At 33.4% G+C, this 12,838-nt stretch overlaps 1 protein-coding gene and 1 long non-coding RNA gene across 2 annotated transcripts; both read left to right on the forward strand.

Moving 5' to 3' along the window:
- Positions 1-208: 208 nt before the first annotated feature.
- Positions 209-2,135, forward strand: LOC134717629 (uncharacterized). The gene is made up of 3 exons (XM_063580123.1): positions 209-326; positions 1,122-1,241; positions 2,007-2,135. Exons 1-3 carry the CDS (start codon positions 210-212, stop codon positions 2,133-2,135), a joined length of 366 nt encoding a protein of 121 aa, XP_063436193.1. The 5' UTR covers position 209.
- Positions 2,136-3,135: 1,000 nt separating this feature from the next.
- Positions 3,136-6,848, forward strand: LOC134718559 (uncharacterized). The gene is made up of 3 exons (XR_010107408.1): positions 3,136-3,240; positions 5,190-5,279; positions 6,800-6,848. It is a non-coding gene; the product is annotated as an uncharacterized LOC134718559 (long non-coding RNA).
- The last annotated feature ends 5,990 nt before the right edge of the window (positions 6,849-12,838 follow it).

The following is a 12,838-nucleotide window of genomic DNA, read 5'->3' on the forward strand; positions in this document are numbered from 1 at the left end:
TAAGTTAAGCCTGCAATCATAAGCAGTCGAGATTTTATCACCATAAACATCCAAATAAATAAACAAAGCATATTCATCTACATTAACCGACCGTGAAAGTCCCTCATAGACAGTCAAGTCCGTTTCAAACTATCCTCCTCTTACACATATATCAATAGATGATTCAATAGTTTTTCCAATATATGTTCCGATAGATGTGATAATAGATGATGTTCCATGTCCTTGTGACCCAAACCCATGTAACAATGGTGGACTATGCACTGAAACAGGGACGACTACATTTTCGTGTGATTGTGGATCGCAATGGACAGGAGACCGGTGTGACGGTAAGAATAAAATTGAAAATTGAAAATTGAAATGTCGAATGTGTCAAAGAGACAAAAAAACAATCAAAGAGCACTTCTTTTAGGTCTTCAAAGCAGCAAGAATATTCCGCACCCACAAGTTGACCTCAGCTGGCCCCTAGATACAAATGTGTACTAGTTCATTGAAAATGGACATCATACTGAACTTCAAAACATATAAATGTACTGAATTAAAACTAACCAGAAGAAGGCCAGAGGATCCTGAATTTGAACAGTCTGGGTTCAACACGTTAATATACATGCAAATTTTCTTTAAAGACAACTGCAATAAAGATTACTGGGTTAGGATTAACATGATAAAGACGACGGGTGCCACATGTGAATCAGGATCTGTTTTTCACCTCCGGAATACATATAATACCCCCTCCCCCTGTTTTGGAAGGATTCGTGTTGCTTAGTGTTTTGTGTACTTTAATTTGTCTGTTTTTTTCTCCCCTTTTTGGATATGATGTCGTCAGTTTATATTTGACTGGTGAGTTTGAATGTCCCTCTAAAATCTTTCGCCTATCTATTACGTTTAGAGCGCTTAAAAAATTGTTTTGAACAGTATATTTATCAGGATCGGATGAATGGAAACAATCAACTGGGTTTGTGGTAGAAGTAGAAACAATGCCCTTTTAAAACAGACCGTAATTTGTCTTTTGGGGTATTTGTGTTATTGTGTTGCTGTCTCATTAAGCGCATTTTTTTTTTATTCATTCTTTTACCTTCATCTTAAATACTTCGTATACAATTATGTATGGTTTCTCATTTCAGTTCATATACCAGGCCCTTGTGACCCAAACCCATGCTACAACGGTGGCCTATGCACTGAGACAGGAACGACTACATTTTCGTGTGATTGTGGATCGCAATGGACAGGAGACCGATGTGACGGTAAAATAAAATTGAAATTGAAATGTGGAATGTGTAAAAGAGACAACAACCCCACGTAATAGCAGATAACAGCCGAAGGTCACAAATGGGTATTCAACGCAGCGAGAATATCCCGCACACGGGGTACGCTGCAGCTGGCCCATACATACTAGTACTAGTTCAGTGAAAATGGATGTCATACTAAACTCAAAAACATATAAATGAACTAAACTCTTTTATAAACAAAAGAATAACAAAGGCAAAAAGATCCTGACATGTGACATACAGGCTTAAACAGATAAATCTACATGTAACTTTACTTAAAAATGAACTGCAATAAAGATTACCGGGTTAGCATTAACACGAGCAAAACGATGGGTGCCACATGTGTAGCAGGATTTGTTTTTCCTTCCGGAATACATGAGATCACCCCCAGTTTTGCAAGGATAAGTGTTTTGTGTACTTTTATTTGTCTGTTGGTTTGTTTCTTTATAGCCATGGTGTCGTCAGTTAATATTCGACTGATGAGTTCGAATGTCCCTCTGATATCTTTCGCCTGTATTTTGTTTTGAACAGTATACAGTATCAATCAGACAGATTGGTAACAATCAACTGAATATGTGATAGAAGTAGAAATATTTCCCTGTAACAGACCTGTATATATCTTTTTGGGTATTTTTATTGGTGTGTTTCTGTCTCATTCAGCGCAAATGAATTTTTATTTTTCATTTGTTTTACCTTCATCTAAAAACTTTGTAAACAATTATGTATGGTTTTTCATTTCAGTTCATATACCAGGCCCTTGTGATCCAAACCCATGTAAACACGGTGGAACATGCACTAAAACCGGATCAGATAATTTTATGTGCCACTGTAGACGGATATGGTCTGGCGATAGCTGCGAAGGTTAAATAATACAGATACTAGTAATATGAACATTTGAAACACTAAATCTGATTATTTCAAGAGAGTGAATAAGATAAAGATTGACAAAAATATTGGTTTTATGTGGAAATTGACAATACATTGATTTATCATTAATTTCAATAATGAATATATATCAAATATAGGTTTTAGTTTAAGGTTCAATTCTTCTAAATGTATCGGTCGACATATATCTTTTGATAAATCTTATAATGCACGAAAAATGCAATTGCTAAAATACCGTTTTAAAAGGCACCATCTAATACCATTTTGCTCCGTTATAAAGTCTAGGTTGAATGTAAACATAGCGGTATTAATCGACATGTCCGATTCTTACTACTTTAAAAATTGACAACTCTTTCAGGAGAAAGTGCGTCTGAAATGAGTTTTTAATATTTTGATTTCTAGTTTTGGATAAGTCTATTAGAAAAAAAAAAAAAAAAAACTATCAGAGCTAGGTTACACATAACAATTTCGGGGTGTAGAGTGCAGACTGGAAACTGTGAATTGGTAAAAGAGATAACAACCTAAACAAAAAGCAGATACCAGTCCAAGACCAACAATGTGTCTTCAAGGCAGCGAGTAAAATTGAGCACTCATACAAGCTTAGCTCGTCTTTAAACTATACTATATACTAGTTCTGCGAAATGTACGACACACAATGAATGTGCTTATAATAGTCGTAATTAGATAATGAGTCTGTTAATGCGTTTGCTGTAAGAAGTGAAGCCTATTTATATACGGCCAAAATAGGACGTTTGAATGAACTCTTACTGAAACCGGAAGTAGAAATGACCATTCGCTAATTTTTTGTCATGGAAGTCTTCTTTTTAATGTTGATTTAATCATGTATGTTTTCATATGTGTCATTTTCATCCTGGATTGTATAGTCTTCCATTCTTTTACGTTTTTAACATTCTAGTTTACTAGCAACACAGCCGGAACACCTTTCTCTTCATCGTATTAGATAAAACCATATCGTTTCAGATTTCAAATGCCCCGATTATACATGTTCCTCAAGCGAATATTACACAGGATGTCACCCAAAAGGATGCGACATAAAAAGCTGCCCGAATTATCCGAACGCTTATTGCTGGTAAGATACCTTTTTCGCATTTAATTTTATTGAGTCTTACAAATAAATTTAGCAAACTGCAAAATCTGGATACAGGTTTGAGACTGCGCATCATACTTAAGAGAAAAGCACACACGTCAACGGAACATATATTTTATTTTGCTTCCCCAGTCCCATTGTTTGAAATAAGTTTGTTGAATGAATGTCTGCTGCCTATAAAAGTCCAACGATAATTCGTGCATACCTTGAACGTAAATATCACAGAAGACAGACAGCATATTTTCTCAATGAATTGCTTTAGTAAACTCACCCAGACAAATAAAATAGAGAAAGGAAATGGGGAATGTGCCAAAGCGACAACAACCCGACCATAGAGTAGACAATAACCGAAGGCCACCAATGAGTCTTCAATGTAGCTAGAAACTCCCGCACCCGGAGCCGTCCTTCAGCTGGCCCCTTGAAAATGTGTATACTAGTACAGTGATAATGGACGTCATACTAAGCTCCGAATTATACAAAAGAAACTAGAATTAAAAATCATACAAGACTAACAAAGACCAGAGGCTCCCGACTTGGACAGGCACACAAACGCGGCGGGGTTAAACATGTTTATGAGATCTCAACTCTCACCTATACCTCTAGCCAATGTAGAAAAGTAAACGCATAACAATACGCACATTAAAATTCACTTAAGGAGAAGTCCGAGTCCGCTGTCAGAAGATGTAACAAAAGAAAATAAACAAAATGACAATAATACATAAATAACAACAGAATACTAGCAGCTAACTGACATGCCAGCTCCAGATCTCAATTAAACTGATTGAAAGAATAAATAAAATGACAGTAATACACAAATAACAACAGACTACTAGCAGTTAACTGACATGCCAGCTCCAGACCTCAATTAAACTGGTTGAAAGATTATGTCTTCATCTTATTAATATCAGGCACAATCCCTCCGGTTAGGGATTTAGTATTATACTACCATAAATTTATGAGAAAAACATAACCCGTGTCATGCCAACAAAAGTTTGATGGATTAAGCTATTATATTTATATTCCTTTTGGTCATATTGCTTTTAAACTGTTTCGTTTCATACACATTCTTGGCTTTCAAGTGTTCTACTTTGACAAATTTATGTGATGTATAAAATTTTCTGACGTCAGACATTCAAATCAATGAATGTTTTCGTAGAAAGTAGATGTTTTTGTGTTCTGGTAAATTGTTCCTTTTAAAATTGTTATACGATGATGACTGATGTACCCATATTTTGACTTTTTATATTTATTGTGTTTGTTTATCTAACGCATCAATGTAAATATAACGGGTTTTGATGAGACTGTCATTCAAGTCAGAGGGTTAGCGCTATAGAACCAGGTTTAATCCACCATTTTCCACATTTGAAAATGCCTGTACCAAGTCAGGAATATGACAGTTCTTGTCCATACGTATTTGATGCGTTTTGTTATTTGATTTTGCCATGTGATTATGGACTCTCCGAATTGATTTTCCTCTAAGTTCAGTATTTTTGTGATTTTACTTTTTCTTTAAACGTTTCAGATAAAGATTAATTCAGAGAAGCTTGTAATTTACAAAATGTTGTTTTCACCTTTTATTTTATACATTTTATACTTTCACTGAGTAGGTACATTAAATCAGTTTTCGATATTTCTTATGCGTATCACAGTTAATTGTAATTGATTAACAATTCAATTCAAATATTTATTGCAATTAGATCATACAATTTTATCAAGTGACAGAACTATCAGAAAGTTAAATCATAAGTTAAGCAAATAGGTATTTTTCTCTATATCTTTGTAATCGAAATACATTTTTCTAATACTGCTGTTAATAATCAAAATGTTAATAAATCTTCCCTTTTCAATTAATATATTGCGGACAATTTTTCTTAATTTTGTTTTTATCTTCTTATAACAGTTTAACATTGGTTAATATTCTCTATTAATAGTAACAATTATTGTGGCGGATGCAATGCTGTGTTTTATACTAGAGGAAAAGGTAGAAAGATACCATATTCACAGTGTGACAGTGATGGAAAGTAAGTTTTACTCTTGTATACTATACAATGTTTGTCCAAATTTAATGAAAACTAGACAAGCCAAATTTTTTTAGTAAAAGTATCTCATTGTACAAAAATATTATGTTAATACTGTAATTGTAATCAGAAGTACCAGGATTATAATTTAGTACGCCAGACGCGCGTTTCGTCTACATAAGACTAATCAGTTACGCTCAAGTGGAAATATTTATAAAGCAAAACAAGTACAAAGTTGAAGAGCATTGAGGATCCAAAATTCCAAAAAGTTGTGCCAAAATACGGCAAAGGTAATCTATGCCTGGAATAAGAAAATCCTTAGTTTTTCGAAAAATTCAAAGTATTGTAAACAGGAAATTTATAAAAATAACCAGATGATTAATATTCACCGAAATGTTGACTACTGGGCTGGTGATACTCTCGGGGAAGAAACGTCCACCAGCAGTGGCATCGACCTAGTGTTTTAAAAAGTTATTCAAGTATCAGGATTATTATTAAGTACGCCAGACGCGCGTTTCGTCTAATATTCGTATTGAAAACAAACATATTATATGAGTGTTATCAAAAGTGCAATTGAACGTCTTTTGAGTTTGACTGTCCCTTTGGTATCTTTCGTCCCTCTTTTACAATACGCTAATAAAGTTTAACTTAACAATAGATATAGGAAGATGTGGTGTGAGTGCCAATGAGACAACTCTCCATCCACATAACAATTTAAAAAGTAAACCATTATAGGTTAAAGTACGGCCTTCAACACGGAGCCCAGTCTCACACCGACCAACAAGCTATAAAGGGCCCCAAAATTACTAGTGTTAAACCATTCAAACGGGAAAAACCCAACGGTCTAATCTATATTTAACTTAACAATAACATGTTTTAACTTTACAATACTATGGTGTAAATTTGCGGTCTTGACGTTTATTGCACTTGGACTATTTTGTTCTATATTTAACTTATTAGTCTAAAAAATAAATAATTATAAATTGAAAGGTGTAACTTTTTGTTTAAGTAACAGATGATAGCTGCTACCACCTAGAGTAAAACACGATTTTTTTTGGTTCTATCAGAAGCTGAACTATTTCTTATTGTTTTATGAAATGAAGATGAAAAAGTACTTTTCAAATGTTTAGTGTAATCAAGATCCAATATACTGGCAATAAATAACGTTTTCTACACGTCAACAGTTTGACAACAGTTGCACAGCCGGATTTGTTCATAAAACTCCATAAATAATTATTGTGTAACTTTTAATTGCATTTGTGGTATTCAATGTCCTCCACCTCGTTTTTCCTTTTGACATTTTTAATCGATTATAATTGATGAGACGAAACGCGCGTCTGATATATACAAATGATAACCATGTATCTATGTGTAGTGTATCCACACCGCTCGACTTATAATTAGTCTTTAACTCGGATGCTCTGTTGGTACTGCCTATTGAATAGATGTTGACAATTTTATCCGAACAATTTTTTTTAATTTCAGATTAAAAGACATTATAATATTTTTTTTTCATATTTCAGGTAAATATGAAGACAAGAAACAGAGTGAATATTTATAGAAAAGGACAAACACCAATACAAATCGAAGTAAAACACACTTTTTTTGTGCTAGTAGTTTAAATGATGTATTTTGATACCAAATAAAGAATTTGAACTTGATATTCTAAGCTTGTAGTTTAGTTAAATTGATTTTTTTTATCACGTCAGAAATAAATGACAAATATGTATTGCGAAACAAGAGGTTCCATGGAGCGGTACCTCTCACTTGGTATTTTCCCATAACAATTGAAAAAAATTACAGTCAAGAACTTTGATTTGAAGTCAGTGGTCATTACATATTGATTACCACCATGCAGGTTTGAGTTGAACACTTTTCAATACTGTTTTCAAGATAAGCAAAACTGAAAAAAAGGCTTACATTAGGAATCTTACGTGGGGAAGGACAACTCCGGTAAAAAACATAATTAAGGATTTCTTTTATTAAGATATATATTGTTGATATTGTGTTGGTGATGATTTCTTCGGGAAAATCGTAAAAAAAGGACTTATGTATCCATAAGTGATGTTGGCCATGCATATTAAACAAAGTAATATTTTGTGGTCTATATTTGCCTCTCCTAAAAAACGGTCGAAAACACTAGTAGGTAAAACTCATTGAGTGTTTTTGCACGTGTTGTCATTAGAAATACCACTGACCGTCAAATTGCATTGAAGAAACATAATCTTAAAGTAAATCTTAAACATCATGGTAATACAATGTAATATAAATATACTGAACGTAAAAAAACCCGGTTTTTAATAATTGATACGGCAAAAGTCTAACCAGCTCAGATAACACATTTCAAATTTAGCCAGAAATTTTTTTTGTCGTTTAATTCCTGCCAAAATTTTTTAAAATATTTCTTGGGTATAAATCTTTGAAATCACAAAATTTTATCGAATTTGACCGTTTGAAATTTTCAAAATTTGTCAACAAGATGGCAAACAAGGCACACGAAAAAAGTAGAATTTTGGGACAAATTCATTTTCCACTTACGAAACCTCTTACAGACTGTTTTTGCAGTCTTTTAATGTGTAACAGTTAAAGGAGTGCTGTCCCAATAATAATTGTTGTAATTATATAAAAAAAAACAACACATAAATATTCAGTATGGACGAGTATTCTTGGGACGAGTTGACATAATTTTTTATCCCAACTATTTTTTTGGTTTCTCTCCCCAGACTACAAAATGCCCCTGGCATCATAGCAGACGCTATTAGAAATCATTGGTTTAACATGTAACTATCGAAGTACTATATTTGTGTTAATGTAGATTATCTATTTGCATAAGTCTGTACTATGATTGATGTTCAGATAATATCTTCTAGAATATAGCATTTTATATTGGGAAAAAAAAATCAAAAACAAACAGTAAGTAAAAACTCAAAGACTAAGCACTAAAACCATATTACTACATTATTTACTTCGTATGTTCAAATCAAATTTCCCAAACCTTCAAAGTTTTTTTCTTTTCTAAATGATGCCACAAGGTATTTCATAGTCAGTAAAATTGCTCCAGAACTCATCAGACTCAGTTCATTGTCATTGGTGTTTTTTTAAGCATTTCATGAATGGTAATTTTCTACCTTTTTATCACCATCATTAAAAAGATGTTCTTTAGTTTAATGTTTGATGGTGTCAAACATGTACAGCTTACTTGTTCTGTGTGCATCATTCTCATAGCCAAATGTAAACCACATAAATGCTTGATCACTGTTAAATTCACTGCTATGTTAAAACGCACTAATGACTTTTAATACATGTGTAAGAGTTGTCTTCCATATACCAGGTCTACCCCCTTAAGGAATACTGAAAACTCAATCTCTCATTTAGACTGATTGAACAACACATACTTATATTAATATGGCTGTCATTCGAAAACAATTGTCATGGTCAAGTATTACGAATGGAACATAAAGGTACCAGACATTAAAAGAAATCGAGAAGACACATGCAGCACCAATACATAATTTCATTTTATTAATTATAAAGATAAACATTGGATAAAACTGTCTGACAAAATAGTTCAAACATTCTGATCACTATCGAAAATATATCAACATTAAAAAGTGCACTGTTGGTTGGAAAAAACTTTACGACAAAAGAGATGATTTCAGCTTCTTCTTTGTGAATTTCATATACAATTATAAAGTTATAAAGCCAAACAGGTAAACAGTCAAAGAACATTGAGGATGCAAGATTCCAAAAAGTTGAGCCAAATATGATAAGGTAATCTATGCCTGTGATAAGAAAATCCTTAGTTGAGGACAAATTCTAAGTTTTGTAAAAAGGAAATTTATAAAAATGACCAAATAGTTGATATTCAAGTCAACACCAAAGTGTTGAAAACTGGACTATTGATAACGTCGGGAACGAAACGTCCACCAACCATCGAACTATTAGTATAAATACTAAGGAACCAGAATTATAGTTTTGCACGCCAGACGCAGGTTTCGTTTTCATAATACTCATTAGTGACGCTCATAGCAAAATAGTTGTAAAGCTAAACAAGTACAAAGTTGAGGAGCATTGCAGATTAAAAAAAATCCAAAAAGTTGTGGTAAATACGGCTAATGTAATATATATATAAACAAGAGGCTGTCACAACGACAGCAAACCGGATTTATTAACATTTATTTGTGTCCTGGCAATATCACAAGAACCATTACTGATGATTGGTGAAAGTGAAAATCGTCAATATCAAATTTGACCTTTATTTTGTCATCAGTATCAACATATTAAAATTTGAAAAGCTTTGGTTAAATGGTTCATGAGAAATGCACGGACACGACTGGAAACACCATTTTTTCAATCTTTCAAGAACCATAACTCCTGAACGGTAAAAGTCAAAATCGTCATTATTGAACTTGACCTCCATTAAGTCATCAGTAACAACATATTAAAATTTGGGAAGCTTCGGTAGAACAGTTCATGAGTTAATGCACGGACACGACTGGAAACGCCATTTTACGATCTTTCAAGAACCATAACCACTGAACAGTAAAAGTCAAAATCATCATTATTGAATTTGACCTCTATTTTGTCATCAGTAACAACATATTAGAATTTGAAAAGCTTTGGTTGAATGGTTCATGAGAAAATGCACGGACACGACTGGAAACATCATTTTTCAATCTTTCAAGAACCAGAACTCCTGAACGGTAAAAGTCAAAATCGTAATTATTGAACTTGACCTCCATTTTGTCACCAGTAACAATATATTAAAATTTGGGAAGCTTTGGTAGAACAGTTCATGCGTAAATGCACGGACACGACTGGAAACGCCATTTTTCAATCTTTCAAGAACCATAACTCCTGAACGGTAAAAGGCAAAATCGCCATTATTGAACTTGACCTTCATTTAGTTGTCAGTAACAACATATTAAAATTTTAAAAGTTTTGGTTGAACGGTTCATGAGTTAATGCACGGACAACATTTGATTGCCGTCCGCCCGACCGACCGCCCGCCCGCCGAGCATCCCTAAATCAATAACCGACATTTTTGTCACAAAAATCCGTTTAAAAAGAAGATGTGGTATGATTGCCAATGAGACAACTGTCCACGAGAGACCAACATTACACAGACATTACCAACTATCATGACTATAGGTCACCGTATGGCCTTCAACAACCAGCAAAGCCCATACCGCATAGTCAGCTGTAAAAGGCCCCGATATGACAATGTTAGACTATTTCAACGATAAACCTAACAAACTTATTTATATGGAAAAAAATATCAAAAAACTAATATGTAGCACATAAACAAACGACAACCACTGATTTACAGGCTCCTGACGTTGTACAGGCACATACACAAATAATGTGGCGGGGTTGCTGGGGATACGAAAATCCTTAGTTTTGGAATAATTCAAAGTTTTGTAAACAGGAATTTAAAAAAACGACCACATAATTGATATTCATGTCAACACCGAAGTACTGGCTACTGGGCTGGTGATACCTTCGGGGACGAAACATCCGCCAGTAGTGGCAGTGGCATCAACCCAGTTGTGTTAATAGTTATCAAAGGTACCAGAATTATAATTTAGTCTTCACACGACTCATCAGTGACGCTCATCTCAAACTAGTAGTAAAGTTAAACAAAGTTGAATAGTATTGAGGATCCAATTGAGTAACATTATATACAAGATCCCATGAAATAAGAGAAACAAATAAAGTATGTAAATCTGATTTTGCACATACAGATACTACTTTCCTTGTTGATACATGCCCATCCGTCGTACAAATACACTTTAATCGGAAAACTTTCTGTAAAAAAAATACTCATATTGAACAATTTTAGGAAAAATTTGTCCAGCAGAATATAGCATAAATAGTCAAACTGAGAAAATAAAATACTTAGATATTTCAAATGTCCTAAATGAATAGGATGGACAACTTGGAAAAGTGGCTGGTGCTGGTTTGGTGCTGAAGGTACATCCTTTGTAGGATCAGAAACGGACAGTGTGGCAATGTCCTTTTACAGTAGAAGAACAGTCTGTCGTTGTTAAGCTTCTGGGAGGGAGTTTTTTTTGGTGACTGTAGTGATCATTCCAGAGTCAAACTTCTGTGCTAAACTTACTCTCCAAGTTTCAAGTCTCTAGTATTTAACTCTTCACTTCCACCGCCTCTGTTGTCAGGTGTATTAGCTGTGCACTCGGGAATAGCTCTGAAAATAGTGGTTGTAATATCATAAACACTGCCAGAAAGAGAATCGCCAAGGGAGTTATTACAGTTCACCAACCATGGCGATCTGCAGTTTTTAGAATCTTATTGCGGTTTTTGAAAGAGTCAAATTCTAATCTTGACAATAAATAATATCGAGTCAAGTGATCGTGTCACTCGGAACTAAACTATTCAAATAAATTTATGTTGCTTAGGGATGTCTCTCGATGCAAAATTTGACCTACACTATGTAACATTTCGACTTAGTATTAATCTACTCATCAACAACACTTTATTTACAGCACGCGATAACACGCTGATTAAAGCATACGTGCATCATTAATCATTTTAATTTTTCTTCTCCATATCTCAAACATATTTTCTAATTTTAGAATAATACTCCATTAACAAGGACACAGTCTGTACAACGCCTTTATTTGAGTTTTTAATCCAATCCATTTGTTTCTACATTTCTTTACAGCTTGATCAAACCAGAAATATAAATATAAAATATTATCATTAAAATAATACTTGTAACGACACGCCTATCCTTACACAAATTGTGTTTGAACTGATATTTGTTTTACTGCAATTCATATCCAATTAAAATCACTGATGTAAAATTATATCTGTTCATCAACCTCGGAGACCGAGTCTATGACACGTGGCGTAGCGTCGAATTTAGCAGAAAGAATATGAAATGCAAATTAAAAATTTATCAAAATTAAGACAAAGTTTTTTATGACGTATTCAACCTGTCATGCAAATGAGAGGTTTAGCACTATAACACCAGGTTCAACCAGTCATTTTCTACATTTGAAAAAGTCTGTTCCAAGTCAGGAATATGACAGTTGTTGTCCATTCGTTTGATGTGGGGTTTTTTATTGTATTTTTCTTCTGAAGTTTCATTCTCATTGAAATCTCGTTCTGCAATTGTTTTTCAAAACTTGTGATACAAGTGAAAAATATCAATGAATTCACAGAATGTTTTAATCAAACTAAACTCTGTGAAAAAAAATTGATTTACAAAAAGTATACTTTATGAGTAATAAATATTTAAAATTTATTAACCGATGAAAATCATTATACAACAATTTTGAGATCCTGTGTGAGAGGTACAAGAAACTATTTTATCATGAAAAAAAATCTTAGATATGAATTTTTGATAACAAAAGAGATGAAATAATATGCAATTTGTTCTTAAAACAGAAAAATCACAAATTTACAAAAGTGACAGCATGGCAAATTTGACCCAAAAAAACCCAAACTTACATTAAAACCTATCTATAGTTTTTTTAGACTCAGAATTGTCCACTTTATCTTTTTTGAAATTTGAAAAAAGTTTAATTGTGAAAATG

The sequence above is a fragment of the Mytilus trossulus genome, chromosome 5 (assembly GCF_036588685.1).
Source record: "Mytilus trossulus isolate FHL-02 chromosome 5, PNRI_Mtr1.1.1.hap1, whole genome shotgun sequence".
In the NCBI taxonomy this organism is placed as follows: Eukaryota; Metazoa; Mollusca; class Bivalvia; order Mytilida; family Mytilidae; genus Mytilus; species Mytilus trossulus.